Source organism: Gymnoscopelus microlampas (assembly GCF_963454915.1).
Source record: "Gymnoscopelus microlampas genome assembly, chromosome: 8".
NCBI classification, from domain to species: Eukaryota; Metazoa; Chordata; class Actinopteri; order Myctophiformes; family Myctophidae; genus Gymnoscopelus; species Gymnoscopelus microlampas.
Genome location: NC_139945.1, coordinates 3,104,278 through 3,116,422, shown reverse-complemented (window position 1 = coordinate 3,116,422; position 12,145 = coordinate 3,104,278). Strand labels below are relative to the sequence as shown.

The window sequence follows — 12,145 nt, the reverse complement described above, 5'->3', positions numbered from 1 at the left end:
TCACCTGTTTCCTAGGCTGTGTGTTTTCCACTTCCTGTTGGATTTCATTGGATATCATTAGTCATCTGACCAGTTTCATTGGATTTCATTGGATCAATCGACAGGAAGTGGAACACAATGAAAAGCCTAGGAAACAGGTGGATAAAAGGCTGCCTGCAGCTACACTCGGGTCCTTCGTAACTGCCCAGAACCAGGAAGCACTGTGGTAAGAGAAAGAAAGAAAATAGTCACACATTTGCCAAAAGAACATTCCCTGCAATGTTTCACTTATGTCATAAGTGAAAAAGCAATAATACAGGAAACATACCAAAAGCTGTTAAATGGAGTGTAGTGTGTGCACCCACCAAACTATCCTAGCATGCTACCTGGCTATTGTGTGTATGGTGTATTGTGTAGTGTTGATGTGGTTATGATGTGGTGTCAGAGGCAGGGTGAACTGCCGCAGATGGGGAGAAAGTGAAAGAAGACAGAACTATCGCCGAAAAGTGCCGAAATTTAGAAGCAGCGGCTGCTGCAAAAAACGGTGCTATAACAGTGAAACGCGCCAGTGAAGCGTCATTTTTTCCCACGCTGCACCCTTTGTGGGGGGAGGCGGGGAAGCCAGAGGCATTTGTCCGTCGCACATTTGAACAAGGTACAATATTCTCAATCTCAACTCTCGATTCCTATACCAATCGATCAACTCCAAAGCAAAGCAGTAGACTACTATAGTGCATGTTTTGGTCGAGCTGAGAGTGTTGCCAGATTCTGTGAGTGAAAGAAGCGACAACGTCTATGAAAACAAGCCCAAAAGAAGCGACCGGTTTCACCACTTGAGCCCGATTACATTAGCTAACTACACTTAAGAAACAAGCCCAAACAAAAGCAACCCGCAACTGTGATTATTTACAAGCGACTTACAGGAAAACAAGCCCAAAGTCGCTTATAATGAGCAGACCTGGCAACACTGGCACACTGTTGCAGACCAGTATTGCAAACTACTGCCGCCTCCTGGTGTGGAGAGTTATGTCGTCTGATTTTCTTAACGGACGTGCAAAACAATGTTCCGTCAGCCGACTGCTTGAGCTGAACTAAATGCCAACTTTTGCCAACAAACTACCAGCCTGTTGTAATCTGAAGTAGTCTGTCTGGTTGAGAGTCACCTTTACTTGTTATTGCAGATATGTTGCCTGTAACAGTCCACTCTGCTGCTTGCTGTGATATCGACTGTGAGGAAATCTACAACAACGTCTCCACGCAGAGTGGTGTGTACACCATCTACCCCACTACAACACTTGCCAAGGTCTACTGTGACATGGACACGGATGGAGGGAAGTGGACGGTCATCCAGAGAAGAGTGGACGGCACCGTGAACTTCTACAGACCCTGGGCTCAGTACAAAGCTGGGTTTGGAGACGCATCAGGCGAGTACTGGCTGGGACTGGAGAACATGCATCTCCTCACCAAGAACAGAACGTACCAGCTGAGGGTGGACATGGAGGACTTTGAGGGAAACACAGCGTTTGCCTCTTACTCCTCTTTCTCTGTGGGTTCTGAGGCTGATGGCTACAGGCTGCAGGTTGCTGGCTTCCAGGATGGAGGAGCAGGAGACTCACTGACCTCTCAGAGCAATGGAATGAAATTCTCAACCTTTGACAAAGATCAGGACACGTGGAGCAAGAACTGTGCAAGTCTTTATTCCGGTGCATTTTGGTACGGGGCCTGTCACCATGCTAATCCCAATGGTGATTACCTTAGGGGACAGACGGCTCAGTATGCAAAAGGTGTAGTCTGGCAGCACTGGAAGGGTCAGCATTACTCCCTGAAGGCTGTAGCGATGAAGATCAGACGTGTTCCTTAGACATGTTTAGGTTCACATGCATATGTTTTTGAAAAGCCCAGCCGTGGTATAAAGGGCATGATGCAATATTTACTCTATTTCATGGTTTGAATTATTATTATTTTCTCTTTGGGACTCTGTTTAATCCTAATCTCATACAGTTAGATGTCTGTATTGTATCACATATTATTACAGTGGTGACCTGTCAGGGCTCTTAAATAAATACATAATCCGAGCTGTTGAATGAACAAAGACGATGTGTATTTGGCAGCACTTTGCTTACCAAAGTCGGGTCTGTAATGCATTATAATCACATTTACAATGCATGATAAGGCTTCATAACACTCGTTATAAATGTGTATAATTATGCATAACAACTTATAACAAGGTGTATGAAGTATTATAAGTGGTGGTCATACTGCATTATTAAAGGAGTAGTTCACCAAAAAAAATGACTTATTTTTTTTATTAAATACACACCCCATGAAGGATTGAATTCATGGACATTTTTTTTAATGCATTCCTGAGCCAATAATTTGATGACTGGGTTTATTTCTGGTAGGAGACTCAAAGAGACTCTTTGAGTCTCATACCGGATACATTAGCATCTTTCCACCGGTAATCAAACTATTGGCTTAGGAATGCGACGAAAACGAAAAAAAATCTCTATGAATTCAATGCTTCATGGGGTGTGTAATTGATAGAACATAAGAATTTTTCTGGTTGAACTACTCCTTTAAGCTTAGCAGAACAGCACCTTATAACTACCATTAGTCAGTTATAATGAAGTGTCTTAAAGGACGACTTCACCACTTTTCAACATATCTTCATATAATAGGTCCTCACTAATGCTCATGATAAAATGGTACCATTGTTTTCTAATCAGTCTGTGTCTCAGAGGAGGGCTGTAGACAGTTCAGAAACCCGTCTACCAGTGACATCATCGATGGGGAATCCAAGCTAATAGAAACTGCAAGCTTTTATATTCCTGGAAAGTTGCAATGCAATAAGATCCCATTGTTTCTGGACTGTCCACAGCCCTCCTATGAGACAGAGACCAAGTAGAAAAAAATTGTATCATTTTATCATGAGCATTAGTGAGGACCTATTATATGAAGATAGGTTGAAAAGTGGTAAAGTCGTCCTTTAATAAATAAAGACACTGTGTTTATATTAGTCTGTTTTAAGTTTAGAGGGTCTAAGTGTTTAGAGTGTATGGATGCATAGAGACTCCTTTACACAATAAGCTTGCTGTTGATTGATTGATTGATTGAAATTTGTATTAGGCAAAATAATGTAAAACAACACAGTTACATTTATAATGCTTTTGTCTAAAAGGTCCGGCCAAAAAAGTCCTTGCGGGCTTGTTTCCATTGGGGTCCTTGAATTAATTTCATAGACATATATAGTAGCAACCAAACAGTTCAAAAATCAACATAAGAATACAGAGGGGGAAAAAAATATATATACCATTATGTACAAAAAAGGTCATGAGAAAATAATGAAATATATACAAAACAAAACATGATCAAAATAAAATAAAAAGTATGTACAAAAAAGGGGGAGGGGGGGGGGGGGTCGTCTGTCTACAGGGAAACTGGTACTAGCTCCTCTTATGGCCTCCAGAAAGATGAGTTTTTAGGGCTGTTTTGAATGAGCCCAGCAAACTGCATTTTTTGAGGGATGGGGTTAGACTATTCCATTCCTTGGTGGCAGTGATATGGAAGGAGAATTCAAGAATTGTTACAAATATGCTCTGGGTCAATATACAGCTACTTCCAGTGGTGTCAAGTAACTAAGTACATGTACTCAAGTACTGTACTTAAGTACAATTTTTAGGTACTTTTACTTTACTGGAGTATTTCCAATGTTCAGTACTTTTCCTTCTACTCCACTACATCTCAGAGGCAAATATTGTACTCTTACTCCACTACAATTATTTGAAAACTTTAGTTACTAGTTACTTTGCAGATATAAATGATCATATTATGAAAAATACATTAACCACTTCAGCCCTATTTTATACATAGGCTATTTGAAAATAGCAGATCTACAAGCTCACAACGCGTCGCATCGTGACGCGTTGTGAGCTTGTAGATCCGCTATTTTCAAACATTTTAGTACTTTTACTTTTGGTACTTTAAGTGCATTTTGATACCAATACGTTTGTACTTTTACTCAAGTACATTTTTAATTCCGGACATTTTACTTTTTTCCACCACTGGTCAAGTCAAACATGAATGGGTCATGTCATGCACCAGAGGAATACATGACAACAACGTCTAACGGTTCTAAAGATCTAAAGATAAAGAATGTTTACCGAAGGCTTTCGTAGGAACGCACAGCAGCAGGCTTTCCCACAAGCACTGATAGAGGCAGTGGCGTAAAGTAACTTAAGTACATTTACTCAATTACTGTACTTAAGTACAATAAGTAAGAGGAACTTTAACTTAATGGAGTACTTCCATTTTTTCAGTACTTTTACTTCTACCCCACTACATCTCAGAGGCAAATATTGTACTTTTACTCCACTACAATTATTTAGAAAACTTTAGTTACTACTTTGTAGATTTTGATTATTATTACAAAACACACAAACCACTTCAGCCCTATATATGTTTCGGCCATTTGAAAATAGCAGATCTACAAGCTCACAATGCGTCGCATCGCGACGCATTGTGAGCTTGTAGATATGCTATTTTCAAACAATATTTTAAAACATTTTGAGCTTGTGAAATGGGACATTCTGCACAATAAGTACTTTTACTTTTGGTACTTTAAGTACATTTTGATGCCAATACTTTTTTACTTTTACATTTTGAATTCTGGACTCTTTATGTGTAACAGAGTATTTCTGCATTGCAGTATTGATACTTTTACTTAAGTAAAAGAGTATCACTGCTTTCCCACAAACCCTGATAAGAGGGTTGGTTCAAAATGGAGTGTTCGTGACCTAGTGCTGAGCTATATAAAGCTGAACCGTCCTGCCTGCTTGTACGTTCACGTCAACCACAAGAGCAGGTGAGGTTTGAGGATGAAGGCTGCTGTTACTCTGCTGCTGCTGGTGGTGGTGGTGTTGTTGTTGTGTTCGTCTAGGACTGCTGTTCAGGGTGCCTCCGTCACCCACATCCAGTCAGATGGAGACACCGGCAACACCTCAGACCTCTGGACTCAGCTCTTTGAGCTGAAGTTTGAGATGAACAAGGCCAACCTCAGGATAGAAACGCTGGAGACCTGGAATACAGGTAACACACACTTTAAAGGGATAGTTCACCCCCCAAAATACTTTTTTCCCCCTATGGATTAGTCACCCCATGGAGACTTGAATTCATGGATGTTTTTTTTTTGTTTTTGTCTCATTCCTAAGCCAATAATGTCATGACCGGTAGCGGTTCCGGTAGGAGACCCCAAAGAGTCTCCTTTGTGTCTCTTACCGGAAACGCTGCCTATACCAGTCCGCTGGTCATCAAATTATTGGCTTAAGAATGAGACAAAAAAAAAAAAAAGAACGTTATGTTAATATCCAATCGTTCTCGTTTTCTGGTTGACGTGTGGCCTCCTTGCTCTGTTTGTATTTGCTATAACAAAAAAGATTATTTAAATTCATGCAAATGTTTCAATTCATGTGTGATTGCAGCATTACAGAAAGACGTCTCGGCCCTGAAGACAGAGAACTCAGGTGAATTCATCTCACATTAACTTTAATAGACATGAAACAAAAACGTTAAGAAACGTGTGTTTGGTAGAATCTGTTGTAACAATGCTTCTTGGCAATGACTTTTATACCGTTGGGAGAGCCTGTTTATTTCACTTTTAAATGGAGCCTCATTTGCAAATGCCCAAACGGCTTATTCTACTGACCACGCTCTATGTTCGAGCGTGGAACGGTAAGACTGGACTTGCGGTCTTTAAAGAAAAATTGACATTTATCGTGACGTTTTTGCTATTTCAATGTTGTCTTGACAGGCAGCCTCTGTGGACAGCTTTAAAGCACAGCTCAAGACCTATTTCTTCACTCCTGCTTTTGGTTGATTTTTAAATTTCTGTGTTGTTATCCATGTCCTCACTTTTTTGCCTGATTCACTGCCTTTAATGTTGTTTCACGCTTTTGCGTTTCTTTTTTTGCTTTATTGTTAAATTAGTTGTACTTTTTCTGTATTTGTATTCTTGCTCTGTAAAGCACTTTGAGCTGCATTTCATGTCATGAAAGGTGTTATGCAAATAAAGTGTATTATTATTTTTATTATTATTCATGTTTAGTAGATGAAAGTAAAAGTTTCAATTAATGTGTTTACAGCCTTACAGAAAGACGTGACGGCACTGAAGATGGAAACTTCAGGTGAACTCTTAAAAAAACTACAAAAATGGTTGAACAGTCCAGTGACTTCAAACATGATGAACACAATTACTTAAGTGAAATGCTCTCCTTGTCGTTGAAGTTGAGCTCCGACCAGTGGTGTAAAGTAACTAAGTACATTTACTCAAGTACTGTACTTAAGTACAATTTTGAGGTATTTTTTTACTTTACTGGAGTATTTCCAATTTTTTGTGCTTTTAGTTCTTCTCCACTACATCTCAGAGGGAAAAACATTGTACTTTTACTCCACTACAATGATTTGAATACTTTAGTTACTAGTTACTTTGTAGATTTTGATTATTATTAAACATACAGTAACCACTTCAGCCCTGTATATTATTTCGGTCATTGCGACGCATTGTGAGCTTGTAGATCGGCTATTTTCAATAGATCTTGAAAACTTGTGAAAACTCTGCATAATGAGCACTTTTACTAATAGATTCTGATGCCAATACTTTTGTACTTTTACTCAAGTCAATTTTGAACACCAGACCTTTACTTGAGTATATCTGTATTGCAGTATTGATACTTTTACTTAAGTAAAGCATTTGAGTGCTTTTTCCACCACTGTGTGAAATATAAAGAGTTTCATATCGTGGTTGCTGGTTCACAGAGAGAAAGGTGGCTTTCTCTGCTGGACTGACGGACCAGGGACCAGTGGGACCCTTCAACTATGAAACCACACTGGTTTTCAAAGACGTTCTGACCAACATCGGCCAGGCCTACGACCCAGACACAGGTACACTGACCCTTTCTCATCTTCTACTACACACACTATCAATGTACACACTTCTCTGAAGCAGTGTTGATTTCGTCGACTAACTTTTTTCACTGACAAAAAAGAAATAAAACTAAGCTATGATGACTAAAACTAAGACTAAATATGTTGACAATTTCGTCAACAAATAAAAACTAGACTAAAATGTCAGGGAGGGATCTAGTGGAGAAGAGATCCAGTAGAACTAAAATACAAGTCATTTTGCGCTCAGGTGTTGCTCTCAGAAAATAGCCGATCTACAAGCTCACACCGCGTTGCGCTGCGACGCGTTGTGAGCTTGTAGATCGGCAATTTTCACCATGCAACCAAGTGTAAAATCAGCCATTACGACGCCAGCAAGGCCTGCAGAAATACATCATAGTCGACTAAATCAACTGTAGATTTGGTCGACTATAATCTTAGGACATTTAGTCGACTAAAACTAGACAGAAACTAAAACATTTCAGATAACTGAAATATGACTAAAACTAAATGGAAATATATTCAAAAGACTATGACTAAAACTGAATTAAAAATTTGCTGTCAAAATCAACACTGCTCTGAAGAAGCCATGCAAGATAGCCCATATTTGTCTTTAAAGGAGTACTTTCACTCCAATAATTACTTATTTTATATCGATTACACACTCCGTGAAGCCTTGAATTCATGGAGATTTCCCCAACTGTCAGCTGTTTATTCACGCTTTTATGTAAAAAGAATGTCGCCATGGTTGCGGCTGCCCAGCTGTGGGATGGCCCTGCGAGCTATGGGATGAATGGCTCCCGGGTTGCCAGATCATGTGTGCATATCCCCCCACGGATGTGTCGCCCCGGGTATGGACTAGTAATGATAATAATGTGGGTTTGTGTTCTGCTCTCGATTTTTGCAGGAGTGTTCACGGCTCCGGCCAGAGGGCTGTACTACTTCACGTTCACCGCTTTCGACGTCCGCGATCACGAGCGCGTGGCCGTCAGACTGTACCACAACGGCGCCCGGATCCTGTGGAACAGCGTGGACATGGACGAGACCAACGTGTTCATGTCCAACGCGTTGGCGGTGGAGCTGCAGGCGGGCGACGCGGTCCACATGACTCTGCCCGAAGACACCGGGGTCTGGGACAACAGCGACAAACACACCACGTTCACTGGTTTCCTGCTGTATCCCATGTGAGCGGATCAAACCCATGTCAAAAAGGGTCCCTGGCTAATAAGCCTTGTATGCCTTAATACATTGGTTCTCAAAGTGGGGTCCGGGGACCCCCAGGGGTCCTTGAGGGAGTTCCAGGGGGTACCCAGCTAAATGATAGATAGTTAGGAACGAAATTGACCCTTATGGGTCTGTAACTCTGAGAGTGTACAAATGGAACCAAATGGACCCTTATGGGTCTGTAACTCTGAGAGTGTACAAATGGAACCAAATGGACCCTAACGGGTCCAGTTGGTTCCATTTGTACACTCTCAAGAGTTAAATTAACATTGATTTTACAATATAAGTTGGGGTCCCAGAGATGGAAATGCCATTAATTGAGGGTCCGTAGCCCTAATGCATGTCAAACTGGGGGTCCTTCAAATTAAAATGGTTGAAAATCACTGCTAGAGCTGTAAAAAAACTTCTCTTATGGGGCAAATGGGGGTCCGCGGGCTAATAAGTGTCAATTTGGGGGTCCTGGCCATGACAAAGTTTGAGAACCACTGCCTTAATACATTATAATTGCCCTCTATAACTACGCATTTAAATTAAAAATCACACCCTGTGTGAAGGTAGCGGCGCCTTTGAATACATTATGTCATCGATATGTGTTTATAATGTGTTTATAGCCATGTGTCATGTGAAGCTTGACCAATCACTTTGTTGACGGGTCTGACCAATCAGAGCGTCGACGACAGATAATAAAGTTAAATTGAGGATCTAACTTTAAATAACTTACCTAGAAGGAGACTTTAGCCAAATAAAAATATATACAAAAAAAAACATGAGGAAATAAAAAATAAACCTTGACATCATAGTGATGTCATGAATAGTCCCCTTGCCTGACAAATCACAACCTTGACGGGCCTGACCAATCAGAACCTTGACGGGCCTGACCAATCAGAACCTTGACGGGCCTGACCAATCAGAACCTTAACGGACTCTTGGATTCTCGATCGTCTCTATCAAACCATTCTGTCATAACGGATGACTGGGTCCCGAACTCAGACTTTCTATACATTCACCCTTCATCTGTTCTTGTATCTTTCTCTTTCTATTCGTCATATTAACTTTAAATAACTTACCTAGACGGAGACTTTAGCCAAATGAATAATAAGATGAAGTCATTGTCATCGTTTATACAGACATCGAATTCTATATTCATGACATCATAGTGATGTCATGAATAGTGACCAATCACAACTTTGGCGCACCTGACCAATCAGAACGTTGACGCACCTGACCAATCAGAACGTTGACGCACCTGACCAATCAGAACGTTGGCGCACCTGACCAATCAGAACGTTGACGCAAAAGCCAGGCATAGAGGGCTAATATCCGCTCTATACCTAAAGGTATAGAGCGGCTAGCGCCGCTAAAAACACCTTAAATATTTAACTTATTTTAGAAACAGTTCATCTTTTACTCAGGAGGGACAATGCCCGTCATAAGTTGATGATGTCATTTGTCCATGTGGGATCTAGCCCAGGGGTCTTCAACAGGGGGTCCGGGACCCCTAGGGGGTCCTCAGAGTTAATACAGGGGGTCCGCCAAATCTTTGTGTGATACGATTTTTTTTTTACATTGACCACTTGAACCCTAGCATCCCTTTTCTGAGGAGAACTTTAGCCAAAAATAGCAGATCTACAAGCTCACAACGCCTCGCGCTGCGAGGCGTTGTGAGCTTGTAGATCTGCTATTTTTGGCAAAGAGTTATAGGTGTAGAGGGAAAAAAGAGCAAAAGTTTAGCTGAAACACGATTTTCTACAAAATAGCGGGGGTCCCACTCCCTGCTTCATCTCTCTCTCAACTAGGGGGTCCTTGGCCTGAAAACGTTCAAGACCCCTGGTCTAGCCCTTCGATGTATGGAATGCATGTGCTAATAAAACATAGTATAAAATTTTGATTTGATGCTCGTATTAACCCTAGGAAGTATTAAGTTATTTTTATTTTTGCACATACATTCCATTAATTCCATAGGGCTAGACCACGCATGGGCAAGTTACATCATCGACTTGCGACGGGCATTGACCCGCTTGAGTAGATGGTGTTTTAAATTTTAAATGTTAGTTATAAAGGGCAATTATAATGTATTAAGGCATATAAGGCTTATTAGACAGGGATACTTTTAAAGCAGTGTTGCTTCTCAAACATTTTCAGTTTATAATGAACAAACTGATTCCAAAAGCTGATTGCGTTTGGACTAAAAATCCCATAGAGACTGATGTGTAAGCCAGCTGTTCTCAATCACATGGGGGGTTACAGTTTAGGGTTGCCAACCGTCCCTTGAAATAAGGAATTGTCCCTTAAAGCTTTCATGACATAACGCATTAAAAGTCTTTGTCATGGTCCTTCAAACGTGTATAAAAGGTTTTAACTGAAAATTCCACTCCAGTGATCCATTGCAGGTGTTTTTCTCTCACATTTCTAAAGCCTTTTCAACTTGCCTGTGGGTGTCGCTGTTGAGGGATTTTGCCTGTCAATCATCGCCTCTGCTCTGCAGCTATTTTTATTTAATAGCTTTTAACTAGAAGGAATGGATAGATAGTTTTTTTTTTGTCTTTATTTCTTTCGTTGAATTGCTTTGTTTGTTGTCATGTCTGTGTGACGCACATTGTAATCCTGTTTTTTGAAAAGTGTTATACAAATAAAGCTTACTATTATTATTATACTTTCATGGCATGGTCCCATTACCCATACATTGAACAGGTCTCTAGCTGTGGGCCCCCCATCTGAAAAGAACGTCCATAAAGAGAATATTTGGTTGTTAAAGGAGTAGTTTGCCCCAAAAATTACTTATTTTCTATCAATACACACCCGATGAAGCCTTGAATTCATGGAGCCTGGAGCATGAAGCCTTTAGAAAGCCTTTAACTTTGTTAAACCAAGGTTTATATTTTAGCTTGTAATTAAAGTAAATAAAAGATGAGTGTTCATTTCTTTTTCATTTACTGCTTTCTATAGTTTTAGCAATTTTCGCGATCTTTTTTACAGTGGGCGGGGCATTCGGGCAGGTGGTTAAATATGTATTTCTTTACTCAATAACCCGGCGATTTCTTTATTATTATTTACAGTAGCTCTTCTAGCCCCCAATAACTCACATAGAGACACACGGGCGGAAACGGAAGGCCTACAAATTCACGCCCACTTTTGAGATAGCACCGCTACTCGAGGTCCGTTCGAACGACGAACTGCAGCTCTCAATGCATTCCCTATGAGAGGATATGAGAATTAGCCTACCTTTAAAATTATCCTGCATTAACTGGAGACGATATTGATTTAAATAAAAATATGTTTCCAAATGTATGGAGTGTCTTTGTCAACATATCTTCTTGTTTTCTTAATAGTTGATGTGTTTCACATTTAATTTGCCACTTTAACGAGTTACCCATAATGTTAACACAGCAGAGGGTAGACGGCAGACAGATAAGTTGTCGCATTTCACTGACATCACTGTCTTTACGAGCTCCGAGCGCCGACCAGTGGTGTACCCACACTGTAGAGGCAGGACAGGCGGTCGCCTGCCCAACTAAGATCTCGCCTCCCCTAAAAAAAAAAAATAACCCGAAAATGTGTCATTGCGTGCTTAATGTCCTCAAAGACACGCACCCAACACGCTTTGAACTGAGCAGATTGGACCTTCTGTTCCAGAGATAATGACCAAAACATATTGAAAACGTCCACTTTCGCCAGTTTTCTGGGTATTGAAAACCTCAAGGGATGCGTCCGTGACGTATATACCGTGCGACCACTTAAAGTCTAGATCTCCGATGCTAGCGGTTTTGACATACTGATGGAGTATATTATAGTATATTGTGGGTAGTATATCGAGATGACAGATATGGGACATTAAAAAGGACAAATCAAACAAATGGGACACTTTATTAGAACACCAAAAAAGTCGCTACAGCCTCAGTAGTTAACCAATGAAATGACGGTATTTTACAATGCCTCTCATAGGGAATGCATTGAGAGCTGCAGTTCGTCGTTCTAACGGACCTCGAGTAGCGGCGCTGTCTCAAAA

General features: G+C 40.6%; 2 protein-coding genes across 2 annotated transcripts in view; both read left to right on the top strand.

Moving 5' to 3' along the window:
• Nucleotides 1–12,145, top strand: part of sidt2 (SID1 transmembrane family, member 2) — a 101,144-nt gene that overhangs the window by 38,950 nt on the left and 50,049 nt on the right. The gene's annotated exons all lie outside the window — the stretch shown is intronic.
• On the top strand, nucleotides 1,234–1,928 carry LOC311050337 (microfibril-associated glycoprotein 4-like). The gene has a single exon (XM_084064352.1). The coding sequence runs from the start codon at nucleotides 1,295–1,297 to the stop codon at nucleotides 1,838–1,840; it is 546 nt and encodes a 181-aa protein (XP_083920478.1). The 5' UTR covers nucleotides 1,234–1,294; the 3' UTR covers nucleotides 1,841–1,928.

Bases quoted from the DNA above. Each gene is read 5' to 3' on its own strand.
- LOC311050337 (XM_084064352.1), top strand. From the start codon at position 1,295: ATGGACACGGATGGAGGGAAGTGGACGGTCATCCAGAGAAGAGTGGAC.